Genomic DNA, 27,837 nt, shown 5'->3' on the forward strand with positions numbered 1-27,837 from the left:
AATATTGCTTTTAAAAATATAAGCATAGTTCTCAGTGAATTTTAGCCATCAATTCACTCAAAACAATAGTCTTCAAGTATACTACACCTGATCTCAAAATATTTATGTAGTTTTCCAACTCAGTTATACTTTATATTTTCCTCTAAAGCACAGATATACCTGATAGTTACTTTTTACAACAGCAGAATAAAGATACTGGAGGGTCATCTTCTAATCTGTATTTTCCAGAGTTAGGCAGATCTTTACACTCTGATATAAATGTACGAAGTTCAGTCTCTGGGAAGCCATCTTGTTGGTAATGCTACATAAAAGAATTTTTAAAACTCTCGTTAATAAGCCCCTTGAAAACAATTTATTACAAATTCAAAAGGGATCATTTGGCAAGGGAGGGGACTTTCCTAGAGGAATAGTTTAGTCACTTCCAAGTACTTGCAAGAAGATGCAGCCTTTAGAGTCACTCTCAGGTTTGGCTGAAGTAAAGTGGGCCTAGGATTCTGCAGTTGCCCTCTTTAGCTCTCTTTTCTGGGTCCACTTTTGCCCAAAATGGGCATGTTGAGTCTGAGTGTGAGTTCTGCCTCCAGGGAGAAGTGAGTCAGGCCCATCCCAAGTCTGAGAACTTCTGTCACGACTCTGCCCTGCAGGCCCATGACTGCCAGGCCAGTGTGAAGCAGGCATCTGATGGAGCCTGGTTCAGGCCACAAGAAGCCCAAATGATGTGGATTAACAGGGTATTGTTGAGCACCAAGCGGTTAACATCCTAGGCTTTCCTGGGAGACCTCAGCATAGCCTTAGATGCTCCTGAGCTATCTCAAGTGTCTGGACAAAGATCTTACTGCTACAAGAGATTTCCAATCTGTACACCCTTTTGGAGTTACTCCTCTAGGCACATGGATTTGTTTAATATATATCAATTTGGGGTCTAAGATCTCTAGGACATGCTCTGACCAAAAAGGATCAGAAATAACTTAGCTTGCCCATTTGGCAAGTGCTCTGAGCCCATGAAAAGAGGTTAGCAACCTAAAATATGAGTCTCAGGTTATGTCATCAAGAGTTGAAAGAAAGCCCATGTTACTCTTAGAGATTTCCAGTGTCACTCTCGAATAACACATGCAGTTCCCTGCATACAAAGTTGAAGGTAGTGAACTTTTAGAGCACCATTGGGAGGGATTTGGACAGTTAAAACTACATTCTTTCTTTCCTAGTTGCTTTGGTGACCCTAAACATACATCTAACTTCTACTGAAGAGAGAGCAAGGAAGATAATTAGTCCCTGAAATCTTGTTCAGTAAGAGTGAAGTCACAGCTCTGGCTTCATGAGCAACGTATTCATAATTATCAGCTCCCACCAAGGCATTCTTTTTATCCCTGGGGGCAATTACATGGCATCATGTTTCATTACCCCCCTCAAACCCAGAAAGAAAAGCCCCCACATGTAAGTGTCTATATCAGTAGTCCACCTAACAGAATAAGGTTATTAGAAATTTAAATATATAAGAATATTTATTCTGCCTTTCCATATTTCAAGGGGCTTAAACTGATTTTTAAAATATCTCATATGAATAACAATAGCTTTTCAAGTCAGATTTCTGACTACATAAAGTACATATGGCTAGTACAGGCCCAATCAAGCCCTCTGCTATTCAGGAGGCCAGGTTCTGGGCATGTGCTATGCGGGCCTTTCAAAGAGTGACAGGTTCAGTGACAGCACACTCCAAAGGAGAGGGACAATTTTTCTTTATAAAAATTGGATTTTTAAAGTTCCCCACAAAATTTTGGCTTTCTGAAATTCCATCCATTTTATTTACCCAATATCTACTGGCTGCTATAAGTCTAATAAAAGGTTAGACAGCTTGCTTGAAACAGCACAATTACTTAGAGAAAAGACTTTCAACCTTCTAAAAGTTCTATTTTCTCCTCCATTTCTATTTCTCAGTCTCTAAAATTGAGGTCCTTCTCTCTATCCTGAACAAATTAACATCCTATCAACTTCCCCCACCCCCTTAGGTACTAAATTTTACTGCTACTATATAAGTTCTAAAAGAACACTGCCACATACGGCTCTTGATAAACCTACCTTAATTGTTTCATATGTATCAGTGATCAATGCAATGAAAAGACTTAAAATCATATATATAAAGAGGCTGATGAATGAGTAGAGGTAAATTCTGCTGAACAGCCAGACCAAGTAACTTTTCTGCTGCATTTTTGCAAATGTGGCAAACATATCATCTCCATTTATTAGAGAGAAAAGGCATTCAGAGACCATGTTCAGAGAACGGAACTGGAAAAAGAAAAGAGAAAAGCTCATTTTATTCCACATTTCTTCCCATTGGAGACCATGATATCATATTAAACATAATGGCACCAGACAGCCCCAGTTACCCTTTCAAACAAATAACCTGAGGCAACCACACACATTTGCTTTGTGATGCATATGACATGTATAAGCCTACCATTTTTTCCTGGGACAAGCATCTCTCTCTTGGTGCTCCTCTTAGTTGGAGCAACCTGAATCAAATGCAGAAGGGGCTGGTCTGCAGCCTCTGCTTTTCTGAGGCAAGCCTTACCCCTCCCCTTTACCTCCACAGAAAGACAACCGCGAAATGCTTCTACAGTAATACCCAGGTCCCAACCATGCATGCTCATAATCCCATTTTAAGGTTCATTCCATTTAAGATAGCAGCATGATAGTCAAGACTACAGTAACTCTGGTAACAAAATATTCAAATATTTTTATTAATACAAGTTTCTCCCTATACTACTTTTTTAATAAAGTCAAATTTTGAGAAGGCTTACCTAAATAGCCTACTCTATGGATAGATAGATATAGATATGTAGATACATATTGATGAATCAAACTGATTAAACTTGGCTTCACTGGTGGTAAAAGGGACTTAATTATCTGACATATTGCAAAACAGAATTTGAGGCAGTTGAGTGAATCAATTATTCTCTCAAGCTAGTCACAACTTACCAGTTCATAAATATGGCAATAGATATGCTACCTTCAATATTTTAAGGCTAAATCACAAAATAAAAGGAGTTCATTTAAAAAGGATGACAAGCCACTGGCACTATGCTAAAAGCTTAATAGTAATAGGAAAAGAGTTATTTCTCAGTACCTTGTCATGGTAGGGCCCCAGCACAATCCATCCACAGAAGCAGTAGCCTAAGTAAATCATAGCTGCACAGCAACAGAACCTGATGACATTAGGCAATGCTGCCTGAAGGGTCAAAATAAGGAGCTGGGAAAGTGAAAGAGGTCATTAGAATCCCTTTGTCCTTCAGCCAAAGCAGTGCAACAACTCTGAGAGAAATACCAACAGCATGGAGATCCATGGAATTCCTTACATTGTACTTCTCAAAGAATCCGAGATATCGGATGACTCCAAGCCACACAAGCATAGTAGAAGTCCCAAGAAGTATGCTACAGACATCGTAACTTGTTAGACTCTAAGACAGAGTGGGAAAAAATATAATCAGATTAATATAGTAGAAATTCATTTGGGCAAAATATATTTATTGAGGTAGCTATGAGTCAGGCACTCATAGCTAGGTGTTCTAGGTGCCAAGGATAAAGGAGTGAACAAACAAAATTCTCTGCCTTCATGAAGCTTACACTTTAGTGAAGGTGCGGTGTGGAGAGATACAATAGAAATAAATTAATAGAACCTTTGGTACATTAGCTGATGGCAATTGCTGAGGAGAAAATTCAGGGGAAGGGATAAGGAATGGTATGGGTTTGTAATTTTAAATAGGGTGATCAGGGAAAATCTCACTGAAAAGGTGGCTTTTGAGCAAAGATCTGAAGGGAGTGAGGGAGGAAGTCAAGCAAAAATCTAAGGGAGGATCCTTCCAGGCACAGGGACCAGCAAGCGCAAAGGCCCTGAGGCAGAACGGTGTCTGGCAAGTTAGTGAGTTTGACTGGAGTGAGCAATGGAAAGAGTATACAGAAGAGATGAGGCAACAGGTAGTATAGGACCCCAAGCACTTAACAACTTTGTCTTTTACTCTGACCTAGTTGGAGAGATTTGAGATTCCTTAACAGGTGTGACATGATCAAATGTTGGCTGCTGTGGCTGAGAGCAGATTGTTGGAGAAGTAAGGAGGCTATTACAATAATATAGGTGAGAGATGGCGGCTTGAACCAGGCTGGTAATAGTGGAGGTGATGTGGTGGTTTTAGAAGGAAGATCAACAGGATTTGCTCTTGGATTAGATGTAGGAGAGAGGGGGTTAGTGAAAAAGAGGAGTCTATGATGAATCCGTGATTTTTGTCTTGAGCAACTGAAGAAAGTTGCCATTAACAAAAATTAGGAAGGGGTTAGACTGTGGAGGTGGGGTTTTTAGAAGTTCTATTAAGTATGATAACTTTAAGAGGAAAAGTAGATATCCAAGTGGAGATGTAGAATAGACAGTTGGATATTTGAGTCTAGAGTTCAGAGAAGAATTCCAAGCTGGAGACATAGATTTGGGATTCATTGGCAAATAGGTACTATTTAAAGCCGTGCGACAGGATGAGATTACCAAGACAGGAGCAGAAAAGAGAAGATGTTCAAGCACTGTGTCTTGAAACATTGTCACCTGAATAGGTTGGTGAGATGAGAGGGAACCAGCAAAGGAAAGTCAGAAGACCAGCCAATGACTTAGGAGGAAAACCTGGTAAGTGACCACCCAATGAAAAAGTATGACAACAAAGAGCGAGTGCTATGCAGTGTTAAAAGCTGCTGATAGGTCAAGATGAGGGTAAATAATTGATGATTGGACTCATCAGCATGGGAGGACATTGGAAAGAACACTTTCTGAGGAGGGGCAGGGCAGCCTGACTGGAACCGACATAAAAAGAATGGTAGGAATGGAATCAGAGTCAACAAGGTTACTCTTTTGAGGTCTTTTGCTAAATAAAAGGGAGCAGAGAAATTGGAATAGTAAGTAGCTAGAGGGGGAGAAATGGGTTTGAGATGTTATCTTTCCAAAAAGAGGCAAAACATGCTAATGGGTATGACCTGTAGAGAGAGGGAAATTGATGACACCTGAGAAGGAAGACTAGTGGGGACCGTGCCTTTGAATAAGCAAGTGGGGATGGCATCTGGTAGGCAGGAGGAGGGGCTGGCCCTGGAGAGTGGCTGAAACAATATATCCACAGTAACAGAGAAATAGCTAGTATGTGGGCACTGATTTTGAGAGGTGGATAAATGAAGTGGGAGTTTGTGGAAATTTTTTTTCTATTGTTTTTGTGAAAGAAGAGGTAAGGTCATTAGCTTAGAGTGATAATGTGGCAAGGGTGTGAGAGGTTTTAGAAGAGAAGAAAACATGGAACAATCATCTATGAAATGGGCAGAGAGGCCTAGAAAAATGTAGAAAGATTATTGGAACCCATTGAAGTTAATGATAGTTGAATTTGATAAAACTAAAGATTTGCTGCAAATCTCCCCGTACTCCTTTTCTTCTGTTGATTTTGTTTTTTGTTTCTTTTTTTTCCCTAAAGTTAAACATCTATTCCAATAATATATACTACAGCCACATATAGTGGCAGCTACTAAGTGTTGACCTAGACCCATTCTCTCTGCTTCCTAGTCACTTGCCGGGGCTGTATTCCCTGGCTCCTTTTGCAGGTAGGATTGACTAAATTCTCTCTAGTGGGATGTGAACCGAAACAAAGTCTTGCTGTAAGTCTGTGGGAGAGCTTCCACCATACTGTGTTTTTGCTTACCATAAGCTGCAACCTGGTTTTGACGGGATCCAGTGCCAATCATGCAGTCAGGCTGAGCCCTCAAGGGCTGGCACAGAAACAAAGTAGGAGGAGCTTGGGTCCTTGAATGACTGTGTGGAGCTTAGCTACTCACCAACTTGTAAAACTCTCCCTGACTATTACATAAGAAAGAAAGAAGCTCCTAATTTTATCTGAGCCATTGCATTTGGGGTCTCTGCCCAGGCTTATAACCAACTCCCAGATGACTCAGAATCAGTTGCATTATGACTAGGAAAATATAAGTTTGAGCAAGATTCCTGAACAATATTAGTCTTTTTAATTTGGTTTCTGTTTGCGAGGGAGAGTTGATTTCTCAGTGAGGTTAGTCTTAACTTAAAATGGATAACTTTGTAGCACATCAATGAGAAAAGTAAGAAAATGCTCCCATTCTCACTTTGAATGGACAGAAGAAACAAATACAAGAACTCACACAATAGGCCGGGCGCGGTGGCTCACGCCTGTAATCCTAGCACTCTGGGAGGCCGAGGTGGGCGGATTGTTTGAGCTCAGGAGTTCGAGACCAGCCTGAGCAAGAGCGAGACCCCACCTCTACTAAAAATAGAAAGAAATTATATGGACAGCTAAAAATCTATATAGAAAAAATTAGCTGGGCATGGTGGCGCATGCCTGTAGTCCCAGCTACTCGGGAGGCTGAGACAGGAGGATCGCTTGAGCTCAGGAGTTTGAGGTTGCTGTGAGCTAGGCTGATGCCACGGCACTCACTCTAGCCTGGGCAACAGAGTGAGACTCTGTCTCAAAAAAAAAAAAAAAAAAAAAAAAAAAAAAGAACTCACACAATAGCACCTTGACCTCACTTTCCCCTTCAGCCTCACTCATTTTTGGTTGAAGATTGTAGCATTTCTTGTAAGATTGTTTTTACGAACTCTTACCTTAGTTAGCTTGGTGTGTGTATGAATTTTGGTGTGTGTAAGAATTCACAGGCCCCACCTGAAGAGTTTGAATTCAAAGTCTAACATGGGGCATTTTAACCCGGCACCCAAATGATCTTGATGCAGTGGTTTGTGGATCTCACTATGAAAAACTCTGCCTAAGAGACTTTCCGACTAGATTTAAGAAAATTACCATTATTGATTTCAAGTTTACTTGCTGTAAGGTTTGGAAGAAATCATTTACGCTGAAAATTCTCACATTCTGGAAAAATATATTACCATTAATCCAAAGCTGATACTAACAATAGCATGATTAGGAAAAAGTTTACCTTTGCTTGGATTTCCATTTTTAGAATTGATCCAATGATTGTCAATATGTCACTAATAATAATCATAATGTACCATCCATTGACAAACTTCATTTGATCAGAAACAGAAACTTCCTTCTTATAATGGAGGAGGAAAAAATTGACAAATTCCTTTAGGGAAAAGAGGGGAGGCACAATGAATTTCTCTGTCAGTCAAAATATCAGTAGCATTCCTAGAAAGCAACAATCCTACCTGCTGAAGATGAAGTCCTCTAATCACAGATCTAACGCAGAGGATCAACGAAGCTAAGCAAGTCAGAATGACAAAGGCATCAAAGATCATCATGTAATGAGTATTCTTCTGAACTGCAAGCAAAAAAGATTATGTAGTGCTTATGTGGTGGGACACTAATATGGCAACATCTACTTCTTTTTAGAATAATTTAGATAATTCAAGCATTCTTTCCAGTAAGACAATAAAGAAAAAAAAAGCCTTGATAAGCACCCTTCCAATTAGTATTTACACAAGGTTACAAGTCCTTTTAAAAACACCACAACCACCAATCCAAGATCTTTAATTATCAGCTCGTGGTCTTTTGTTCTTAATACTGTGAACTAAAATAAAATTTTAACGCTCACCCCCCCCCCCCACCGGCTGACTGAATGGACCCCCCCCCCCCCCCCCCGTGGCCAAAAGAATATCCCAAGACTAAATTGCCTGCCAGGAGAAGGGAGGTCAGACATGCCTCATCATGCCCCTCCCCTTCTTGGAGACACCCTTTGTAACCCATTAGCAAGCCTAAGGGTATGCAAGACAAACCTACAGGTCCTCAATTTACACAACAAATCTAAGTCTGGTGGCTTATCTCTGATAAACAGCTCCTCTGTTAAAACATTCCAAGCCTTTAGACAAAGCTTCTTGTTTTTAACCAATTACAAGCCAAAGAATCTTTAACCCCACCTATAATCTGTAAGCCCCCCCTTGGAGATGGCTCACCTTTTCAGGCCAAACCCATGTATGCCTCCCACATATCGATTTATTACTTCATCTGTAACCCCTGTCTCCCTGAAATGTATAAAATCAAACTGTATCCCAACCATAGAGAGTCCACTTGCTCAAGGCTTCTTGGGCATGGCTCCAGGTCATGATCCTCAAATTTGGCTCAGAGTAAATCTCTTTAAAATTATTTCACAGAGTTTGGCTTTTTTTTCCATTGACAATATAATTAGCCTCCCTGCATATTCTATTGAAATATACTTATCTAGGTATAAAGTATTTATTAAGCACCCATTATGTGCCAGGCATTTTTCTAGATTCTGGGATACATTGGTGAATAAGATAGACAAGGTCTCTGATCTTGTGGAACTTCTCTGCTGCACTGAGACAAGCAAAGAAGTACATAAGCACAGGAACAAAATGCTTTCAGATAGTGGTAATGATACAAAGAAAATAAATCATAATAGCTAACAAGTATTGAGCACATTTCTTCCCAGGCATACCTCTAAGCACTTTGTATGTATTAACTTATTTGATCCTCACAGCAACCCTAAAGAGGTGGGCATGATTATCTCTACTCTGCAGGTGAGAAAACTGAAGCACAGAGGTCACATGATTTGCCCAAGGTTACAGGACCAGTAGGTGGCAGACTCAGGATTCAAAACTTTGCAGTCTGTTTCCAGCTCCCATCAGTCTATATCAGTGGTTCTTGGCATTCCTTGGGAACTTATTAGAAATGCACATTCTTGGGTCCTAACCAGACCCACTGAATCAGAAACTCTGGGTTTTCACAAGCCCTCTAGATGATGCTAAAATTTGAGATCCACTGCTCTATCCGAGGGAGGTTAGTGTGGCAGAATGTTAGAGAAGAGAGTTCGTTTATACTGTATAGTAAAGGGAGAAGTAAGTTTTAACTGAAACCTTAGTGATGAGAAAGAGCTACCCTTACAGAGATTCTGGAGAATTGAAAGTGCAAAGTCCCGGCCAGCATGAGCGGAGCCAGTGAAGAGAGGTAGGCAGAGGTGTCAGCCATCACATGCTCTGCTACAGAGCTTGTCTCTATTTCACAGGTTAGACTGCTCTATACTAATGAAAAGATGAAGGACTTAAGACTAGTTCTGTGATGAAGCATCCCATTAATGTTTGCCAAGGGTATCTAATTGCTATACAAATTTCTAAATCTACTTTAGAAAAACTTAAAAACCAAGAAACAAATATTTGAGACAAAGCCTATGTGCCAGGCACTTTTATATCCTCTCATTTTCTTTATTCTAAAGTTGGGGAGAAGCATTATAAAGTTTACAGATGACAAAAGAGGTTTGTGTTTCAAATAAACTTGTGATTGAAATGACAGTTTATAATTTAAGAGCTTCATGTATTTGAAGTTACCTATTAGGGAAAAGAATTCTACAGTGATGAAATTTCACTTTATTTACTCTTACTACCTTGTTATTACTTCTGAACTTGGCAAATCAATCAGTAGGCAACCCTAAAACAGTGATTATCCAAGGACAGTCTGAATAAGGGCTGTCTACACATTCCTAAGCCCCACCTCAGACCTGCTGACCGCCTTGCATGGAGTTGGGAAAACAACATCTTAACAGGTATCCAGTAAGATTCTTTTGCTCACAAGAATCTGAGAACCCCTGACCGAATCATTAAGTCTAGCACAACATACCATTATTTTACTTATGAGGGACTAGAAAATGAGATAGATATTAATAAATTCTTTCCAGGCAATTTTCTCCAGTTCAGCTCCAAAATTCTCAACAGTATTCAGTTTATACCTGAATTATTGCCCATATTTCTAAGAATAGACCCTTTTTTCCTCTCATCTACTTTAAACATTTTTTTAAAATTTAGAGGCAGGGTCTCATTGTGTTGCCCAGGCTAGAATGCAGTGGCTATTCACAGGCATGATCATGATACACTGCAGCCTCAAACTCCTGGGCTAATGCGATCCTCCTACCTCAGCCTCCCAAGTAGCTAAAACTACAAGTGCTACCCAATGTGCCCAGCTCCTAAGTCTACTTTTTAACCTGGATAGAAGGCAATTACAATGTGTGGGATGCTTTAGGGTCAAATCCTACCTGACTTCTCCCTGGCTGTATGACCATGGGTACCAAGTGTCACTTCTGAGTCTTAGTTTCTTCATCTGTAAAAATAAGGGTTCTGCCTATCTCAAGCATATTTTAAAATATTAAAATGAGGAAAATGAAGGTGGAAGTACTTAGGCAGCATGCACTCGATAAGAATTGGTTTGGGTATACACATGTAGAGTCTTGGTGGGGGACCATACATATGTTCTTGGTGAGGAGTGGGCAGGTAAGGGCACCTGAAGAAGGTAAGGAAGGCCATTTCAGCGTGAGTGACTTAGGTATTACCTGAAACATCAGATATCTACCATGAGTTCACATGCTTACGAGAATTAGGGACTTGGAAATGGTCCAATCTTTTATTCAATGTTCCACCTATCCAAGGGGCAGTAATTTAATGACTGTTTTACATTAGTTAATAACCATTCTGAAAACTAGGAAAGCTCATCACTTACTTGATCCAGATACATGCCAGTCTTTACATTCTCTGATGGAAATGTCATTATCTAGACTTATTTTAATTCTTCCACTGTGGGCCTTGTTGTCAAATGTTATCTGTAAAGACACGAAAAGGTCAAAATCATACCTATCGTTTTTGAAGCCAAGATACACCTCTAAGCACTAATTAGGAAACAATTCTTTCAAGGGTACAGGAGACCCATATCCTCATTTCAAACCTGTTGTGAACTCTGTTCAACCTTGGGAAGTTCCCATTATTTCTCTGTGAAATGAAAAAGTTGAACTAGATCTTCCAGAGAGACCTTGTATTCTCTAAAACCCTTTGTTTCTAGGACAGCATTTCAGCCCTGAAGAATGTATACAACAATAGTACTTCCCCTCCTTCCCATTCCAGGTGCCTCCAGGTACCGTCTAGATATGAGCAAGAGCTGGTACAACTATACTTTCTATACTTTCCTCCAACTCCCAGCAGGACCTCAGCTAGGGGTAGATTTTTAGTGCTTCCACAATTCTTCCTAGTTCGGAGGCTCATTATTTCTGCCTTAAGACTTTTTCCATTTTTATTCTGGGCCTAGATTTCTTAGTCACTTTAGCACAATGTTTATGACAAAGCATTTGGTGGCAGGGAGTCAGTAGACATGCCTTGCCTCGAGGACAGGCACTTCAGGACACCAGGTGCCAAGCAGGACAAAGCTATGCCAGAACACCTTCCATAGTTCTTCTACTGTCTTCCACTCTAGTTTGGTTCCCTGTCCCCATCGAAGGACAGGGATGGCAAGGCAAGAAAATCAGTCTATTTTTTTTCTGCCTCTTCTCTTTCTCTCAAGTACTGAAGAAGAAAAGTTCTTTGAAAAGTCTGTCACTTAAATGAATTTTATTGAAGCTTCTCCATGTGGGCGATATAAGATCTCATATCACTTTAGATATAAGATTTCAAATGACCTTAAAGGGTTTAGTCATTCTATTTCTCCTCTTTTTTTTTTTTTTTTTTTTTTGAAACAGAGTCTTGTTCTGTTGCCCGGGCTAGAGTGCCGTGGTGTCAAGCTCACAGCAACCTCAAACTCCTGGGCTTAAGCCATCCTTCTGCCTCAGCCTCCCGAGTAGCTGGGACTACAGGCATGCACCACCATGCCTGGTTAATTTTTTTCTATATATATGATTGTAGCTGTCCAGATCATTTCTTTCTATTTTTAGTAGAGACGGAGTCTCACTCTTGCTCAGGCTGGTCTCGAACTCCTGACCTCGAGCGATCCTCCTGCCTCGGCCTCCCAGAGCGCTATATTTCTCCTCTTGATGAACTGTAAGCTTCTTTCCTTGGCAGTCCACTGATTTGTCTGTCCATGTCCACAACGGCTGGCAAACCCAGCCCATGGCCTCATACAAGGAAGATGCGCAGTGTTATTTGATTGAGTCAGAAATCCTTGTCAAGTAGAAACCATGTTTTTCCCACACAAAGGGCCTCAGGGTTTTACAAATAGTAGGTGCTCATGAAATACCTATTGAGTAAATAATCTGTGGCTCAATGTCAGTCACATCTTGCTAAGATGCTCAGAAGAAGGTGAATCCCTCAAACAAAGAAGAAAAGTACTGAATGGGATTAGAAAAGATTAGATAGCACAGAAAAAAATTAGTGAATTTGAAAACATAGAAACTATGCAAAATGAAACACACAGAAAAAAAAAAGACTGAAACATAAAACAAACAAACAGCATTAGTGAGCTATGGGATAACGTCAAGTGACCAAATATAGATATAATTAGAACCTCTGAAAAAGGACAGGGGGCTGGGGGTGGGGGAGAATAATAGAAAAAAATATTTGAAGAAATCATGCTGAATAAATACCAAATATAATGACAACTATCAACCCACAGACCCATGGCACTCAATGAACCCCAAACAGGAAACAAGAAGAAAATAACAACAAGGGATTTCACAACCAAATTGCTTAAAATCAAAGATAAAGAGAAAATTTCCAAAGTGCCCAGATGGGGAAAGCCACATCCTGTACAGAAGAATAAAGATAAAGAGGATAGCAGATTTCCTATCAGAAACAGTATAAGCTAGAAGAGCAACATATTTAAAGTACTGGGGCAAAAACAAAACAAAGACCAAGCAACCAGTCAAGATAGAATTCTATACACAATGAAATGATCTTTAAAAAAATGAAAGTTAAATATTTTCTAGACATACAAAAGCTGAAAGAATTCGTCACTTGTAGACCTGCACGATAAGAAATGTTAAAGGAAACCCTTCAGGCAGAAGGAAAATGATACTAGATGGAAACTTGGAGTTACACACAAGAATGAAGCACACTGGAAATAGTAACTACATGGGCAAATGTAAAGATGTTTTCTTATTATTTAAATTGCTTTAAAAGATAATTGTTTAAAACAAAATTAATAATAGTATATTGTGGAATTTATAACATGTAGAAATAAATTGTATGATAATAACATAAAGGCCAACATGGGAGAAATGGAAGTATATTGTGAGGTTGTTACACTGTATATACAGTGGTATAATATCCCTTGAAGGTAGACTATAATAACTTAAAAATGTTTACTATAAACCCCAAAATACAACAAAGAGTTATAGCTAATAAGCTAACAAATGAAATAAAATGAAGTCATAAAATATAATCCGAAAGAAGGCAGAAAAAAAGGAAATAATTGCAAACAATATAAATGGTCTAAGCACACTAATTAAAGGGTAGAGATTGTGAGATTGGATAATAAAGCAAGATCCAACAATACCATGCCTTACAAGAAACCCACTTTAAATATAAAACACAAATAGGTTAATATTATGAGGATGGGAAAAGATATGCCATGCTAACACTAATCAAAAGAAAGCTAGAGTGGCTACATTAACACGAAACAATGTAGATGTCAAACCAAAGAATATTAGTAGAGGTAACGAGTACCATCACATAATGCTAAAAGAGTTAGTTCATCAAGTGACCACAAGAATCCTAGGTGTTCATACACCTAATAAAGAGCTTCGAAATACATGATACAAAAATGTATTAAACTCTATGCATGAATGCTAATGCACTACTTTTCCATTCTAAATCCAACTGGGCACACACAGCAAAGGTTTTAAAAAAGCTGTTGAATGAATCAATTATCTAGTATATACCAGATACTTAGGTAAGTCCTTTATGTATATTATTTTATATCTCGACGACAAGCTTGCCAGGTAGGTAGGCATTAATTTTGTTTCACAGATGAAACTGAGGCACAAACCAATGAAATAATTTTCTTAAAAGTTACACAGCTACTAACTGGTGAGCTGAACTGAAATGTAGGCTTATCTGACTCTAAAGTCCCTACATTTTATATCAGGTGCATGCTATCCAGTTTACATTTACTTATGACAATGAAGTTGCACAAACGGCTTTTATTATTAAATCACCCCATAGGATATAAGCTCTACCCCAGTTCTACAAGATGCACTGCTAAATCCACAATGCAAAAGTATAGCTTGGGATGATCTACAATAATGATGAAAATACAACAAATCTGCATGTGGCTAACAGGCCAGGTTGCTTTTATTACTGAATTGAGCCAATAGAAAGGGTCTAGATTTCACAAGTGTTTCATTTATACATTCAACAAATATTTGTGTCACCTACTATGTTTTTTGAGGAATGAAAAGATTAATAAAATAGTTCCTACCTTCAAGGAACTTTCAATCTAGCAGAGTTAATAAACACCTAGAAAATCCTAAAACAAAGGAAAAGGTAGTAAGCCCATATAAAATTTTTAAAAAGAGAGAAAGAAAGAAAAGAAAACAAAAAACTCCACAAAATACTTGGGAGATCAGAAGATAGAATGTCTTTCTAAATAAGGAATTAAAACAAGGTCCACAATGGAGATATCAGTATTATAAAAAGTCTGAAAAGTGTCATTTCTCAAATTCAAGACAGAGAGAAAGAAAAAAGAGAGGAGACTGGGTTATAGTTCAATTTCTAAAAATCAAATAATACTGATAATTTATAACTTGCTGATTGATATTATGATTGAAATTTGTAGCCTAATTCAAAATACTCTTATAGTTTTTGTGCCTTTTTTCATTGAATGCTATGTATACTTATTACATTATACCATATTCTAAAATTTTTTTTTAACCTCCATCTCTGACAACTTGAGTATCACAGCCAAGTAGTGAGTATCCTGGACACAGCTTTTGCTACAAACTACTATTTGTATCAAATAGTGCAAAGTGAGGGAACTCTGGATGGTATGAAGGTAAGTCATTTCAAATGCTATCCTGCATATGAACAAACTGCACTGGGTTACGGACTCTGATCTTGTGAGGTGATAAACTCACATTAGACACATCTTGTGCTCCCTAGAGAGCTTAATACTCCATCTGCAACTGGAACATGAAGAATGCAGAAGTGAGAGGGTGGGCTGCAGGGGGAGAGACGAATGAGAGCATTCAGAGGCAGCATGAGGACAAGCAGTGTGAGCAATAACCCAAAGGCTGCCAACATCCATGGTGAAGAAACAGTAACAAGAACCCTTGGCAGTGCCCTTAAGCAGATAGCCACAGGCTGTCGTGAGCCAATCATACAGAACCTGCAAACCCCTGTTCCTTTTGTGATTGAACATCTACTCTGTGACAGGCACTGTTCTTGGTCCTGGAGACAGTAGTGAACAAGACAAGGTCCCTGCTCTGGCAGAACTTACACTGAGGTACAGAAGAAATAATTAACAAGTAAATAAATTATTACAACAAAATAGAGCTAGATGTATCAATGTTTCCCCTATACACATTTAAATGGAAACATCTTGTATTCTTAATCATGCCTTAATACAAACTTATGAAACATATAACTAGATAAAACAACTTTTCTCCAGACTGGAACCAGATTTAGCCTGGCCCACACTTACAGTCAGGGTAAAGTCATAACAGTCAGGGAGCTCTTGATGACGAACTGTCTGCAGATTAATGGCTTTCAGTTTAAACTGAAGCTCCACTGTTAGGAGTCTGGAAAACAGAGGAGACTTTAGTTCAGTGGAAACATATACACACAAACATAAATTACACTCCCATCTGTGTCCCTCACCTGTGGAAGTCCAGTGTTAAGTTGAGTTTATTTTCTTCTGGTGTTCCAATGTGAAAAGGTTCATCTGGCTCTACAAAGAAACATTCTGCCATAGAAAAGAACAACAACAACAAAAAAAACATGATATAGTACCTAAAATAAATAAATAAAACTGCATTTTGAAAGGATAATACATTTAAGACCATATTCAGGTTCTATTATTTTTCTGAATTAAGATTTTTTTTTTTTGAGACAGAGTCTCACTCTGTTGCCCAGGCTAGAGTGAGTGCCGTGGCGTCAGCCTAGCTCACAGCAACCTCAAACTCCTGAGCTCAAGCGATCCTCCTGTCTCAGCCTCCCGAGTAGCTGGGACTACAGGCATGCACCACCATGCCCGGCTAATTTTTTCTATATATATTTTTAGCTGTCCATATAATTTCTTTCTATTTTTAGTAGAGATGGGGTTTCGCTCTTGCTCAGGCTGGTCTCGAACTCCTGAGCTCAAACGATCCGCCCACCTCGGCCTCCCAGAGTGCTAGGATTACAGGCCCTGAATTAAGATTTTAAAAGTTAAACATCAATACCGCTTGGTTACAATGACTCATTTGTTTTTAAGACATTAGTGGCTACATTTCTGGAGGGGTTGGAGGCTAGAGAAAGATATGAACTCTATGTCATTAGTGTTCTATAGAATATTATCTTCCTTCCTGTCTTTTTAAGCCTAGATAAACTTTGAGACCCTCCACCTCCCTTTTTTGTATCCTAAGCATATGACTTGAATCACTTGCGGTGACTAAGGTAACATTTTCTAAGTAGTTTTAAGGATCTATTTTTTTTAATATGTGCTGATAACTTTTACTCAATAAGCACTTAAAAAAAAAAAGGAAGATAGTATTTTAGAAAGTTTTCACTAGTTGGTACTGTTATCCTTTACTATCCTTATCCAAAAAAAAAGAAATCCTTGTGTCTATAAAACTATTTAAATACCTACTTTTTAACTCAGTGACCTAAGCTGATATTTTATTAATACGTACAAGTTACTAATAAGAATAAGCTGCGTTATTCCAAGTTCTGATTCTCATCCCTCAACCTACCCCCAAAAGATGTTAAATAGCGAAGTGCTGTTGGGGAAAGGAAGTTTTATATACATCAAGTATTTTCAAGCAAAATGCTCTGTAAGCATAAAATCTACCTATTTAATTGGTGTATCAAGCACAAGGTGGTGGCATATAGTGGCGAAGAGCACCGATAGCTCGATAGCTTGGGGCCAATTTCTGCGCTGCCTCTTCTAGCTGCATGTTGGGCAGATCACTTAATCCTCTGAACCATACTGTAAAATGGGGAAAACACTCATGCCTTCTTTGTTGCTTTTTTTTTTTTTTTGAGGATTCTTGAGTTATAGTAAAGAGCTCAGAACAGGACCTGACACATAATAACTCCTAAAATAGTTCTTACTATGCCCTCATAGCACAGACCAAATCAATGTTTTCAGAGATGAAATGACTGATTTTAAGTATAAACCAAGAAGTTAAAATTGAAGTTCTAGTTTATAGAAGAACATTACCAGTTTCAATTTCTGGATCAATGTCAAAGGTATCATTTCCAGGACAGATGTTTCCTCGCTTGTAGAAGTGCTGACAGACTGCCATAGCAGACTGCTCCGTGCCCTTGTTCTCGTAAGCATGATTCCCCACCGAGACGTTGCGCAGCTGCAAGTACTTCAGCCAAAAGGAGGAACAGAAAATGGGAGCGCCAGCCAGGGCAGAAGTGAAGCCGCGATGTCCCTCCCTCCCCACCTTTGAACCTGGCAGGTCTCCACCTCCCCTCAGGGTGGAGACATTCACACTGATGTGCAGCTAAGTGACCTGCTGCTGTGCACCACAAAGCAGATGGCAGGGGGCACGCGGAATTAGAGTTCTGGGTTCAAGTCTCATTTCTGTCACAACTTGCGGAGCTTCTAGTTCCTTATCTGAAAAAATTAAAGTCTGAAGCCACATAATCTTTGAGGTTCTTTCCTCCCTTAAGAACTATGTTCAGGGACTGATTTTTAAATTCAACGTTAATACAAATTTTATTTATCTTTGAACTATTTCCTGTAAGGTAAGAGTTCTACTTTACTACTGTAATATAAAAAGTGGGATACAATTGTTCAAGGCAAACCAGCAAAACCTTTTCTTAAAAAAAAAAAATATATATATATATGTATATACACACACACACACACATATATAGATTTTATCTTTGCAAGAATATAATCACTTTCATAGCAATATTCCCGTATCCTAGTGAATCCTCAATAAAACAAAATACTACTTTTACAAATAAGAATCTTGTGGTACCCTGGAATAATTGCCAACTTAAACTCTTAATAGATTTCTGTAGATGTTTCTGAAACAAGGTGTTTCAGAACCTACTGTAAGCAATATGTTTGGCACACCCGGTCATACAAAGGTAAAGATAAGGCATCTGTCTTGAAATTAACAATTTTGTGCAATAGACACATAGAAAACAAATTCTATTAAAAGATGCATGTGAAACATGCTATGCTAAATGAAGGAAATAACTTATAATCTAGGTCTATGGGCTGGATTCTGAATTGGGCCTTGTCAAGGTCACCAATGAGCAGTATGTTGCCAAATCTGATACTTAGTTCTCAGTCCCCATCTAACTTAATATCTCCATGGTATTTGATGCAGTTGAATGTTTCCCCTGCACTAAATACTTTCTGCACTTGACTTTAGGAATACTGACTGCTTTTTCTTGGTCTCCTTTGCTCTATCCTCGCATTGCCAACCTCTACATCTTGGAGTGCCTTTGGATTAAGACCACAACCTCTTTAGCCACATTCTCTCCACAGGTGACTTCAACTAGTCCCATGTTTTAAACACCACCTATATGCTTCATTGAATACTGCATTTGGATAGCAATCTGCCTACATGATGCCTATGGTGTCTAAGAGGAATCTTGAACATAAATGTGCAAACAGAAAAACCTACTCCTTTCACAATAATCCCCTTCTCTATAAATGACTCTGTAAGTCAATCAGTCATTCAGGCCAAAACTTAGGAAAGATCCTTTAGTCTCCTTTTCTCATATTGTACTTTTAGTCCATCAGAAAGTCATGCATTACTTTCAAATTATCTCCCCACAGGAGTCACCAAAAGATCTGAGCTTTCTCACCACAAATCTGACTGCCTCTCGTCACTTTCACTGTTATGGCCCTAGTCCAACCACCACCATCTCTCTCCTGGACAAATTAAGCCTCTAAACTGGTCTTCCTGCTTCCAATCCTGACCCTCACTATAGTCTAGTCTCCATCTAGAACTCATAGGATTGCTACAAGGAGTGAGTAAATTCATGCCTATAAAAAAACACAAACCTGCTCAAGACTTTTGTTCTTACTGTTCCTCCTCCCTGGAAGTATCTTCATTGGGATAGCCACAGGCTGCCTGCCCTCACTTTTGTCTGCTCTCTGCTCACATGTTACCTAATCAGAGAGGCCTTCTCCAATCACCTCCAGTTGTTCACTCTCCTTGCTTTATTATATTTTTCGTAGTACTTATAACCAACAGACAGATGATGTTCTTATCTACTTATTTACTGCCTGTCTCTTCCTGTTAGAATATGACCTCCTTGACTTAGTCTATTTGTTCACTGCAGTACCTCTGCACCAAAAACAGTACCTGATCCATAATAAATGCTGACTATTTGAGTGAACACATGTTAGCATTTGCTTATGTACATTAGAGTCTCTCCCCTACTGAAAGCCCTTCCATGGCTTCCTGTCTCTCTCAGAATAAAATTCAAAACTCCTGTCCATGTCCTGTAAATCCCTGAGAGACCCAGCCAGCCCCCAACTTCTCTGGCCCTTTCTCTATCCCCTCACTCTTTGCCTCCCTTGTATTTCCTCAAACATATCAAATGCTTTCCAGCCTCAGGGCCTTTGCTGTTGCTACTCCTTCAGCCTGGAATATTCTTGCCCAGATTTCAAGTCTTGAGAAAGGCCTTTTGCGACCACCCTGAAGCCGCTGGTTATTGCTGGTTTATTTTTCTTCGTAGCACTCATCACTACTTAACACAAACGATTTTGGTTAAACTTGTTTAAGATCCATCTCCTCCATTTGGATTCAAGCTCCACAGGACAGGGAATTTATCAAGTCCACTGCTCTAATATCAGCACTTTAGGCACATGGTAGGTGCTCAAATATTTGTCAAATTAATAAGGTGGAAAATGATTACAATGTAATGGTAGCTCTTCGTTACTAGAGCCAATCTGTGCACATTGAGTTGGTAAACTGTCAGCATGAGCTACGTGATTATGGCACCAAGCTTTCTGTTAGCGTTAGGACTGAGAAAATGAGCCAGAAATCTAAGATAAGAGAAGCAAGCTTTATAAGTTGTTAAATAGCATTATGTTCTACATGTAGGGGAAAAGAGTATAATGCTGGAGATACTCAGCTTTGAGATTTTTGTTTTCTGTCTAAGGTAGCAAGCAGACCATTGTGCCTGCAACGCGAGATGTGAGATGGACGGTAAATCTAGACAGGCAAGCAGGCGCCATACACCAGAGTCATAGCTGTGACAGGGCCCTGTAGCCCTTCTGAGTGCCGACTATGCACGTGTGGGGCAATCCCCACAGCAATCTCCTAAAGATATAAACCTCCTGACCACAGAATCTTGTGTCTTAAACCTTTTAAGATCTTGAAAGGCAAAAGATCTGAGGCCCAGGGCTGCAGGTACCTGCTGACATCATACGCTATGCCACAGTCAGACTTCCTTGCTGTCTTAATAAGGACTCTTAGTGGAGATCTAAGCATCTGGCAAGAAATGGGTGATCTAGGGTAAGTGGCAGGGCCGTGTTCTGCTCTGGAGCCCAAGTCGGAGGACTCTGGGACAGGACTGTAGGGTGAGACTATGGTCAGAACTAACTGGTGGAACTAACAGAGAGGAGACTGCACAGAGCATCCAACTGGCTGTGGCCTTTGTGGGGCTTTAATTAGGCTGGGCACATCCGTCCTTTCTGGCCTTTGCTGCCATGCTTGGAGAAAAGGAGTCTTTCACTCAGATCCATGGGCCCCAATTTATCCTTTGAGTGACAATATAAAAGCACATTAAAGGTCCTTAGCTGAGTGATATGGCACCAAAAGTAAAGCAGATTAAAACTGACTGCTCCTTAATTATAGATTGCTTATTTGTGGTCCTTCTGTGATCTCCTGATCCTGACTCATACCATGAGCCTATCGAGCTCATTCACTCATTCACAAACATCTGAGTGCCTGTTATGTCCCTCTGCCTTCATGGAATAAAATACATCAGATGCTCTGGTGCTGAACACTGTTTGTTATACACAGAGATATATAGATATAAATCTATCTACATAAAGAGGAATATTATACAATAAGATCTGTAATTTTATTTTTTTTTTTTATTTTTTTTTATTTTTTTTTTTTTTTGTTGAGACAGAGTCTCACTTTGTTGCCCAGGCTAGAGTGAGTGCCGTGGCATCAGCTTAGCTCACAGCAACCTCAGACTCCTCGGCTTAAGCGATCCTACTGCCTCAGCCTCCCGAGTAGCTGGGACTACAGGCATGCGCCACTATGCCCGGCTAATTTTTTCTATATAGATTTTTAGGTGTCCATATAATGTCTTTCTATTTTTAGTAGAGACGGGGTCTCGCTCAGGCTGGTCTCGAACTCCTGACCTTGAGCAATCCACCCGCCTCGGCCTCCCAGAGTGCTAGGATTACAGGCGTGAGCCACCGCGCCCGGCCAAGATCTGTAATTTTAGATGAATTCTTTAGAAAACAGCCAAGAAGTGGTAGGGCAGGTGGGTGGGAAAGAAGGGAAGTCAATCAGAAATAAGAATTTATAAACTATGTTTGAGCTGCAAGAAAAAACAATTCCAAGAAGACCCTGAGACCTTTTAACCTAAGCAACTGACGAGAAAGAGAATCCAGTCTGGAGAGAGTAGGTGGGAAGAGACTATGAAGCTACTCTGCACAGGGTAATCCTGAGGTGCTTGTGAAGTGTCCGGCCTGCAACAGTGTGAGCACCTGCTTGGGAGTCACGTCATCCTGGTGACAACCAAGGCTGTGTAGTGGAGGAAACTTCTGCAGGAGGAGGACAAACCTTTGAGGACTGCTCAAATTTCTGGGGCAAATGGATGAAAAGGAGCCAGTAAAGCTGACCCCAAAAGGATTGAGGAAATAAGAGGAAAGCCAGGGTATCATATAAAAACAAAATAATTAGGTCTTTGACATTTAAATATAGAAGCATATATAATAAAAAGCAGTGCTGTTATAATCATAGTATTGGATCACAACAAACCACAGTACCCTTCAGGACAACTGATTAGTCATGGATATACCTGTAAGGACTGAAATATCACTGTTCCTCTTGTCAGTTTCCCTCCATAACTATCACCTCAACTATCAAACAAGGAAACTTTGTTTCCTTACAGAAAACAAAGATCCTTCATGCTTTGATCTATTCAGTTGTCTGGAAGCATGTAGAATAACTGACCTCATTAACCCCAAAATCCCTACTTATTCATGAAAATTTTGATCAAGATACTTTTTATCTTCAACTAAAAGTGCCTAAATGGTACTTGGAAGACATTAGAAAAATCATCTGCCCAAGGTACCCCTCTGCAATTAGTATTATCTATTCATATGCTAGTGCTATGGTTTGAATGCAGAACCCTCATGAATGGGATTAGTGACCTTATAAAAGGCTGGAGGAAACTGTCTAGGCCCTTTTGCCCTTCCACCTTCCATCATGTGAGGATTCAGCAAGAAGGTGCAAGCCCTCGCCAGACACTGAACCTGCCAGCAACTTGATCTTGGACTTCCCAGGCTCCAGACAGTGAGAAAGAAATTTCTCTTGTTTATAAATTACTCAGTCTTTGGTATTTTGTTATAGCAGCAAGAATGGACCAAGACAACTATAATAACGAATCTACATGAATTTCTGTAAAGAACATGGAAATCTGATAAGCAGAATGGCCTGAATACCAAATATCATATTCTGAAGACTGAGTCTAGGCCTACTAATAAGGATAAAGATGTTTTACAAACAATTTAATGGATTATTTACCTCTTGCCTCTAATCCCTCTACCACCAAACCCCCCACCCCTCACCAAACTACCAATTTGGTTCAGACTAGTTTGAGAAACTTAAAACACTTTAAAAAATTCTCAAAACTGAATTATCTCCAACATTATGCTATTCCCCTCTTCACTGCCATTATAGGATATAACTCTGTTTAACAATTTATGCAACTTATTTTTATTACTATAAATTTTTGGCTTCCCAATCCTAATACTAACAGAAAGCCTTGGTGCCATAAATATTTATTTTATCCTAGCAGTTTACCATCTCGCTGTGCCTAGATTATCTCTAGAAAATGAAGAGCCACAATTATACTATAATAATTTTTTGAAGAAGAGTTGTAATAATTTTGAAATATGGTCTGCAAACTAACCCAGGTTGGGAATAATGACTTCAAGAACACTTTCAATGATACCTACAGAAAACAAAATGTGGGATCTTTAAAAGGTACTGTTTATAGCAAAACTAATTGGTTAGAAACTCAGAATGAAATAGTTTCATCTGTATGAAAAACAAGGTTCCTTTTTGTTTAGTGGTTAGTCAATGTCACAATAAAATCATTGTCATGTATGACATAAAGGCCTTCCTTATTTTTTAAGTGAATTTTAAGGTCTTGGTTGCTATACAAACTCTGCAAAGTTAATATTCTCATTATTTGTTAAGGGCCTGTAAAAGTGTAAGCTCTGAAGACCTAATGATTACTTACAACCAGGGTCATGGTTAGTAATCTTAAATATTTGAGGTTCCCCTGCCAAGCCCTAGCTCTGATTCTTTTAATTAAATCTTTAAAGTTTCTGTTTCTCTGTTACTAAACAAAAGCTTTCTCAATTTCTAGTTTTGTAAATGTTCATTGACAATATTTTTAAAAAACAATTTAAAAACGATTTTATACATAAGTCATTTCTAAGCAGAAATGTTCGCCCTTCTACACTTGATTATTGGTTATTATGTACATTGCTACCATTTTTCCAGTCTATTTTTTCTCCCAAGCAATGAATGAATACACTTGATTTACCTGGTTCACTGCGAAGGTGACCTGGTCGTACACATCTTTCTGTGTGTACACTGCATACGTGTCATCCATTCGGTCCATGTATCCTTTTAGGAAGAGGTGTTTGAATGCTATAGTGTTCTCTTCCTTGAAAGCTACCACCATCTGGTTACTTAGCCCAAAAAAGACCAGCTTAAAAGAAAAAAAAAAGGTAAGAAGGTGGAAAATGGGAGCAGAAAAAGTGGAGGCAGAGGGTGCAGGGGCTTGAATAGCAAGTAGAAGAGTTTCAAATGAATTCTCTAGGACATAAAGAAGGTTTTGCAGCAGGTCGATACCATAATGTAAGGAAGTTCAAGTCCTATGATCAAACTATATTCCTAGGTCTAAGTACCAAAACTGTGACGATAAGACCAAAAATAGAAAATATCCTTTCAATGCATCTCTAAATTATAGTAACGTAATGTATCCTTAATATTCATGCAGGATTGACCTCAGAGTTTTACATGAAACTCAGTTGTTCACACACACAAAAAGTTGTTTCACTGCACTGCTGTTGTGTTAACAAAAGGCCTTTCAATCAAATCCCAAAGCTTACTCTGCTTCAAGTCTCTCTTTCATCTTCTCTTCCCTCCCAATGTCCCCCCCCCCGCCCCCGTACACGTTGAAAGTAGAAATTACACTCTAACTATACTCTGACTTAGATCCCAGAGTGAGGCAGGGTGTATTTTATATGGAAGGTGGGATATACTCTATGGGCCATACACTATTCCAGAAATGTTCCTCGTACTAATCCTGCATTATAGTTCATAATACAGCAGTTTTATAGATGCATACATAAATGCTCAGAGAAGTTAAATGACTTTTTCAAGTTATATCACTAGGCAATGTGCATATAGTCAAAATTGGAACCCATATCTTACAGGCTAAATCCAGCCTCTACGCACCCTATCATTGCTACACAAAGTAATCCAGGGTCTGATCAGGAAAAATACAGACTAATTTTTTCCCCTCTCCTCTCTGCTTGTGATATATGGCCTTCACTCCACACATATAACCCCCATTTCTGAAGAGCCTCTTTAAGCTAAGCGTCCTCATTTAAATCCCAATAAAATGATAGCTTGATACTCCAGAGATTTTATATCTATTGAAAGTGGTGACTAAAAAGCCTCCAAAGAATTCCCAAAGATATTCTTACCAATTATTCAAATACATGAACACCTTCCATGTGTTACCACTGGGATATACAATGAGAAGACAATTGGTCTCTGTCATCAAAGGCTTAGTGGCAGACAGGAGTGACAACTGCTGAGAGGGAACTGCTATAATTCAGAGACTGAGCCAAGTAATGGGAAAAGGGAAATTTTTAGTAGGGTCTATCATTGTAGACATCTTCCTTTTGCTGCTGCAGACACAAAATCTCCAACTTAACAGAAAGCCCACTTTCTTTTCCCTGAAAAGAGGTAATATGTCACCAAGTCACCCTTGTTTTCACAATTACAAAGTTGCCTTTGTCTGGTATTTGTTTGATTGTTCAGATATAGATTAAGGAAACATCGCAATAACGAAATCCTCAGTTCCTTTGAAAAACTTACCTAAACACCTTTTACATGATTATTACTAACAGGCTTAATATCTTAACCATTGGCCAGTCTTCCTCTTGACCACCCTAGTAAACACAGAAAGGTTAGATGAGCTTCCTAAAAATTAAGGAGTAATTAAGAACATAAGTCTTAGAGGAAATAAATCTGAGTATGAATCTCAATTCTATTCTTCTAGTTTCCCCTGACTATGACAGGTTATATTACCCTACTAAGCCTCAGTGTTCTCATCTGTAAACTGAGGATACCACTACCTACCTCCAATTTGTTTTGAGAATTTTTTTTTTTTTTTTTTTTTGTTGTTGTTGAGACAGAGTCTCACTTTGTTGCCCAGGCTAGAGTGAGTGCCGTGGCGTCAGCTTAGCTCACAGCAACCTCAGACTCCTCGGCTTAAGCGATCCTACTGCCTCAGCCTCCCGAGTAGCTGGGACTACAGGCATGCGCCACTATGCCCGGCTAATTTTTTCTATATAGATTTTTAGTTGTCCATATAATGTCTTTCTATTTTTAGTAGAGACGGGGTCTCGCTCAGGCTGGTCTCGAACTCCTGACCTTGAGCAATCCACCCGCCTCGGCCTCCCAGAGTGCTAGGATTACAGGCGTGAGCCACCGCGCCCGGCCTGTTTTGAGAATTGAACATGATGATGTCTGTTAAATGTTTAGCCTGGTACCCAGCAATACTCAAGTAGTACCTATTATTATTCTAAGTAGAAAATATTCATGTTCAACTGACACAGGTATTTCCCCCTTATAAAAAATAAGACACATAAACTTTTCACCATTGTGACACACTGTATCATCACAAGGAAGTTAAGAACTTTAAATTCAACTTGCCAAATACTATATTGAGCATTGAACATCCATTTTCAGCGTGATATGTTAGAGAGAGTGCCTGCCTCTAATGTCTCAATTTTGCCACTTACTGGCCATATGACTTTTTTTTTTTTGTTGTTGTTGAGACAGAGTCTCACTTTGTTGCCCAGGCTAGAGTGAGTGCCGTGGCGTCAGCTTAGCTCACAGCAACCTCAGACTCCTGGGCTTAAGCGATCCTACTGCCTCAGCCTCCCGAGTAGCTGGGACTACAGGCATGCGCCACTATGCCCGGCTAATTTTTTCTATATAGATTTTTAGTTGTCCATATAATGTCTTTCCATTTTTTTTAGTAGAGACGGGGTCTCGCTCAGGCTGGTCTCGAACTCCTGACCTTGAGCAATCCACCCGCCTCGGCCTCCCAGAGTGCTAGGATTACAGGCGTGAGCCACCGCGCCCGGCCCTGGCCATATGACTTTTAAAGGCCTCTATAAACATCAGTTTTCTCATCTGTAACACAAGAGATGCAATCATTTATTCAATAGGAATGTTATTAGAATTAAATGAAATAATGTACTGGAACAGAGTAGTTACTCAAATGTTTGTTTCCCTTGATACACATCTAGTATTAGAAACTTAAGCAAGAATTCTACCAACCTCATATGATTGTAGAAATTGCCTTAGTTTCTAACAATCATAAGCACTTGTTCTCAATAAGCAGTTAAGATTAGCAATGATGGGTTTTTTAAAAATCTCTCCTTTAATACAATTTATTTACTTATGCATTTTTACCAAGTTAAGAAGATAAAGCAACAATAAAAATAAACCTAATGCATCTATGATTTCTCATTAAAATCTCCTTTTATTTTTGCCTCTTTGCTTTTAACAAGAGGCAATTACTCTCACCAGCAGGAAAACATATTTTCATAAGAATAAATCACAACCAGTACATATAAGAATGACAAAATATGATTTCTCAAAAAATGTTAAAAGAAGCCAAGGAAATGAGATTCGGAATTTCCCTTTGAACTAAAACTCAGTCTGATATTTTACTAGCTAATGCCACTCCCTTTGTGTTAACACCACATTCTTCCACTCCACAATTCTCATGATCACAAGGCTGTGAGAACCTAAGAACTTGCCTGTAACAGAAACCCTTGAAGTTTCTGAAGAGAGAGAAATTCCCAGGAATCTAACTAGGAACAAAAAGAAAGTCTTCATGTCAGGCACACTGGTTTCCATGGCTGATTAAGAAACCTTCAGCTAAACCTCTTGACTGGAGACCAAATATTAATATCTTCTTTTCCCAAAAACTAATTTGATTATGTAATTAAAATTATAACTTAATGAAAGACAGGAAGAAGAAAAGTAAAGAACAAAAGACATTTTTTCATAAATAGTAAAGGGAGAAGGGTTTAAGATTGTATGTTTCCTTATTTTTTATTCTTCTCCATTATGCAAACAGTTAAAAGTTATAAAAACCACTGTACATAGTTCTCTTTGTTATTAAAAGAGGTTTTCACCAAACTCATGATCTGAAACACATACCTGGATAGTCACCATTGCAATTTTTAGAATTTGTATGGCAAGTTTCCATGGTTTTCTACCTCGAGCCCAGAACTTCTCACAGGGATTCATAAAAAAAAATTTGAGTTTTCGCCTCATCTGGTCTTCTAATAGAAGCTCCTCAGATGGAGATGTATGCTGGTTGAAAGTGCAGCGATTTTCCTCTTCATGAGAGCTGCAACTATTTACAACCACCTCAGGATTTGCCAT

General features: G+C 39.1%; 1 protein-coding gene across 2 annotated transcripts; it reads right to left on the reverse strand.

The window, feature by feature from the left end:
* Positions 1-166: 166 nt before the first annotated feature.
* Positions 167-27,837, reverse strand: MCOLN3 (mucolipin TRP cation channel 3). Of its 2 annotated transcripts, XM_069478145.1 has the most exons (12): positions 27,610-27,837; positions 23,678-23,845; positions 17,118-17,271; positions 15,575-15,659; positions 15,399-15,495; positions 10,497-10,596; positions 7,202-7,314; positions 6,970-7,119; positions 3,351-3,452; positions 3,122-3,244; positions 2,074-2,280; positions 167-301 (listed from the first exon to the last, which is right to left on the reverse strand). In XM_069478145.1, the coding sequence occupies exons 1-12, from the start codon at positions 27,835-27,837 to the stop codon at positions 167-169; spliced, it is 1,662 nt and encodes a 553-aa protein (XP_069334246.1). The 2 variants fall into 2 exon arrangements, with proteins under 2 accessions (XP_069334246.1, XP_069334247.1); XM_069478146.1 differs by lacking the exon at positions 23,678-23,845.

The sequence above is a fragment of the Eulemur rufifrons genome, chromosome 8 (assembly GCF_041146395.1).
Source record: "Eulemur rufifrons isolate Redbay chromosome 8, OSU_ERuf_1, whole genome shotgun sequence".
In the NCBI taxonomy this organism is placed as follows: Eukaryota; Metazoa; Chordata; class Mammalia; order Primates; family Lemuridae; genus Eulemur; species Eulemur rufifrons.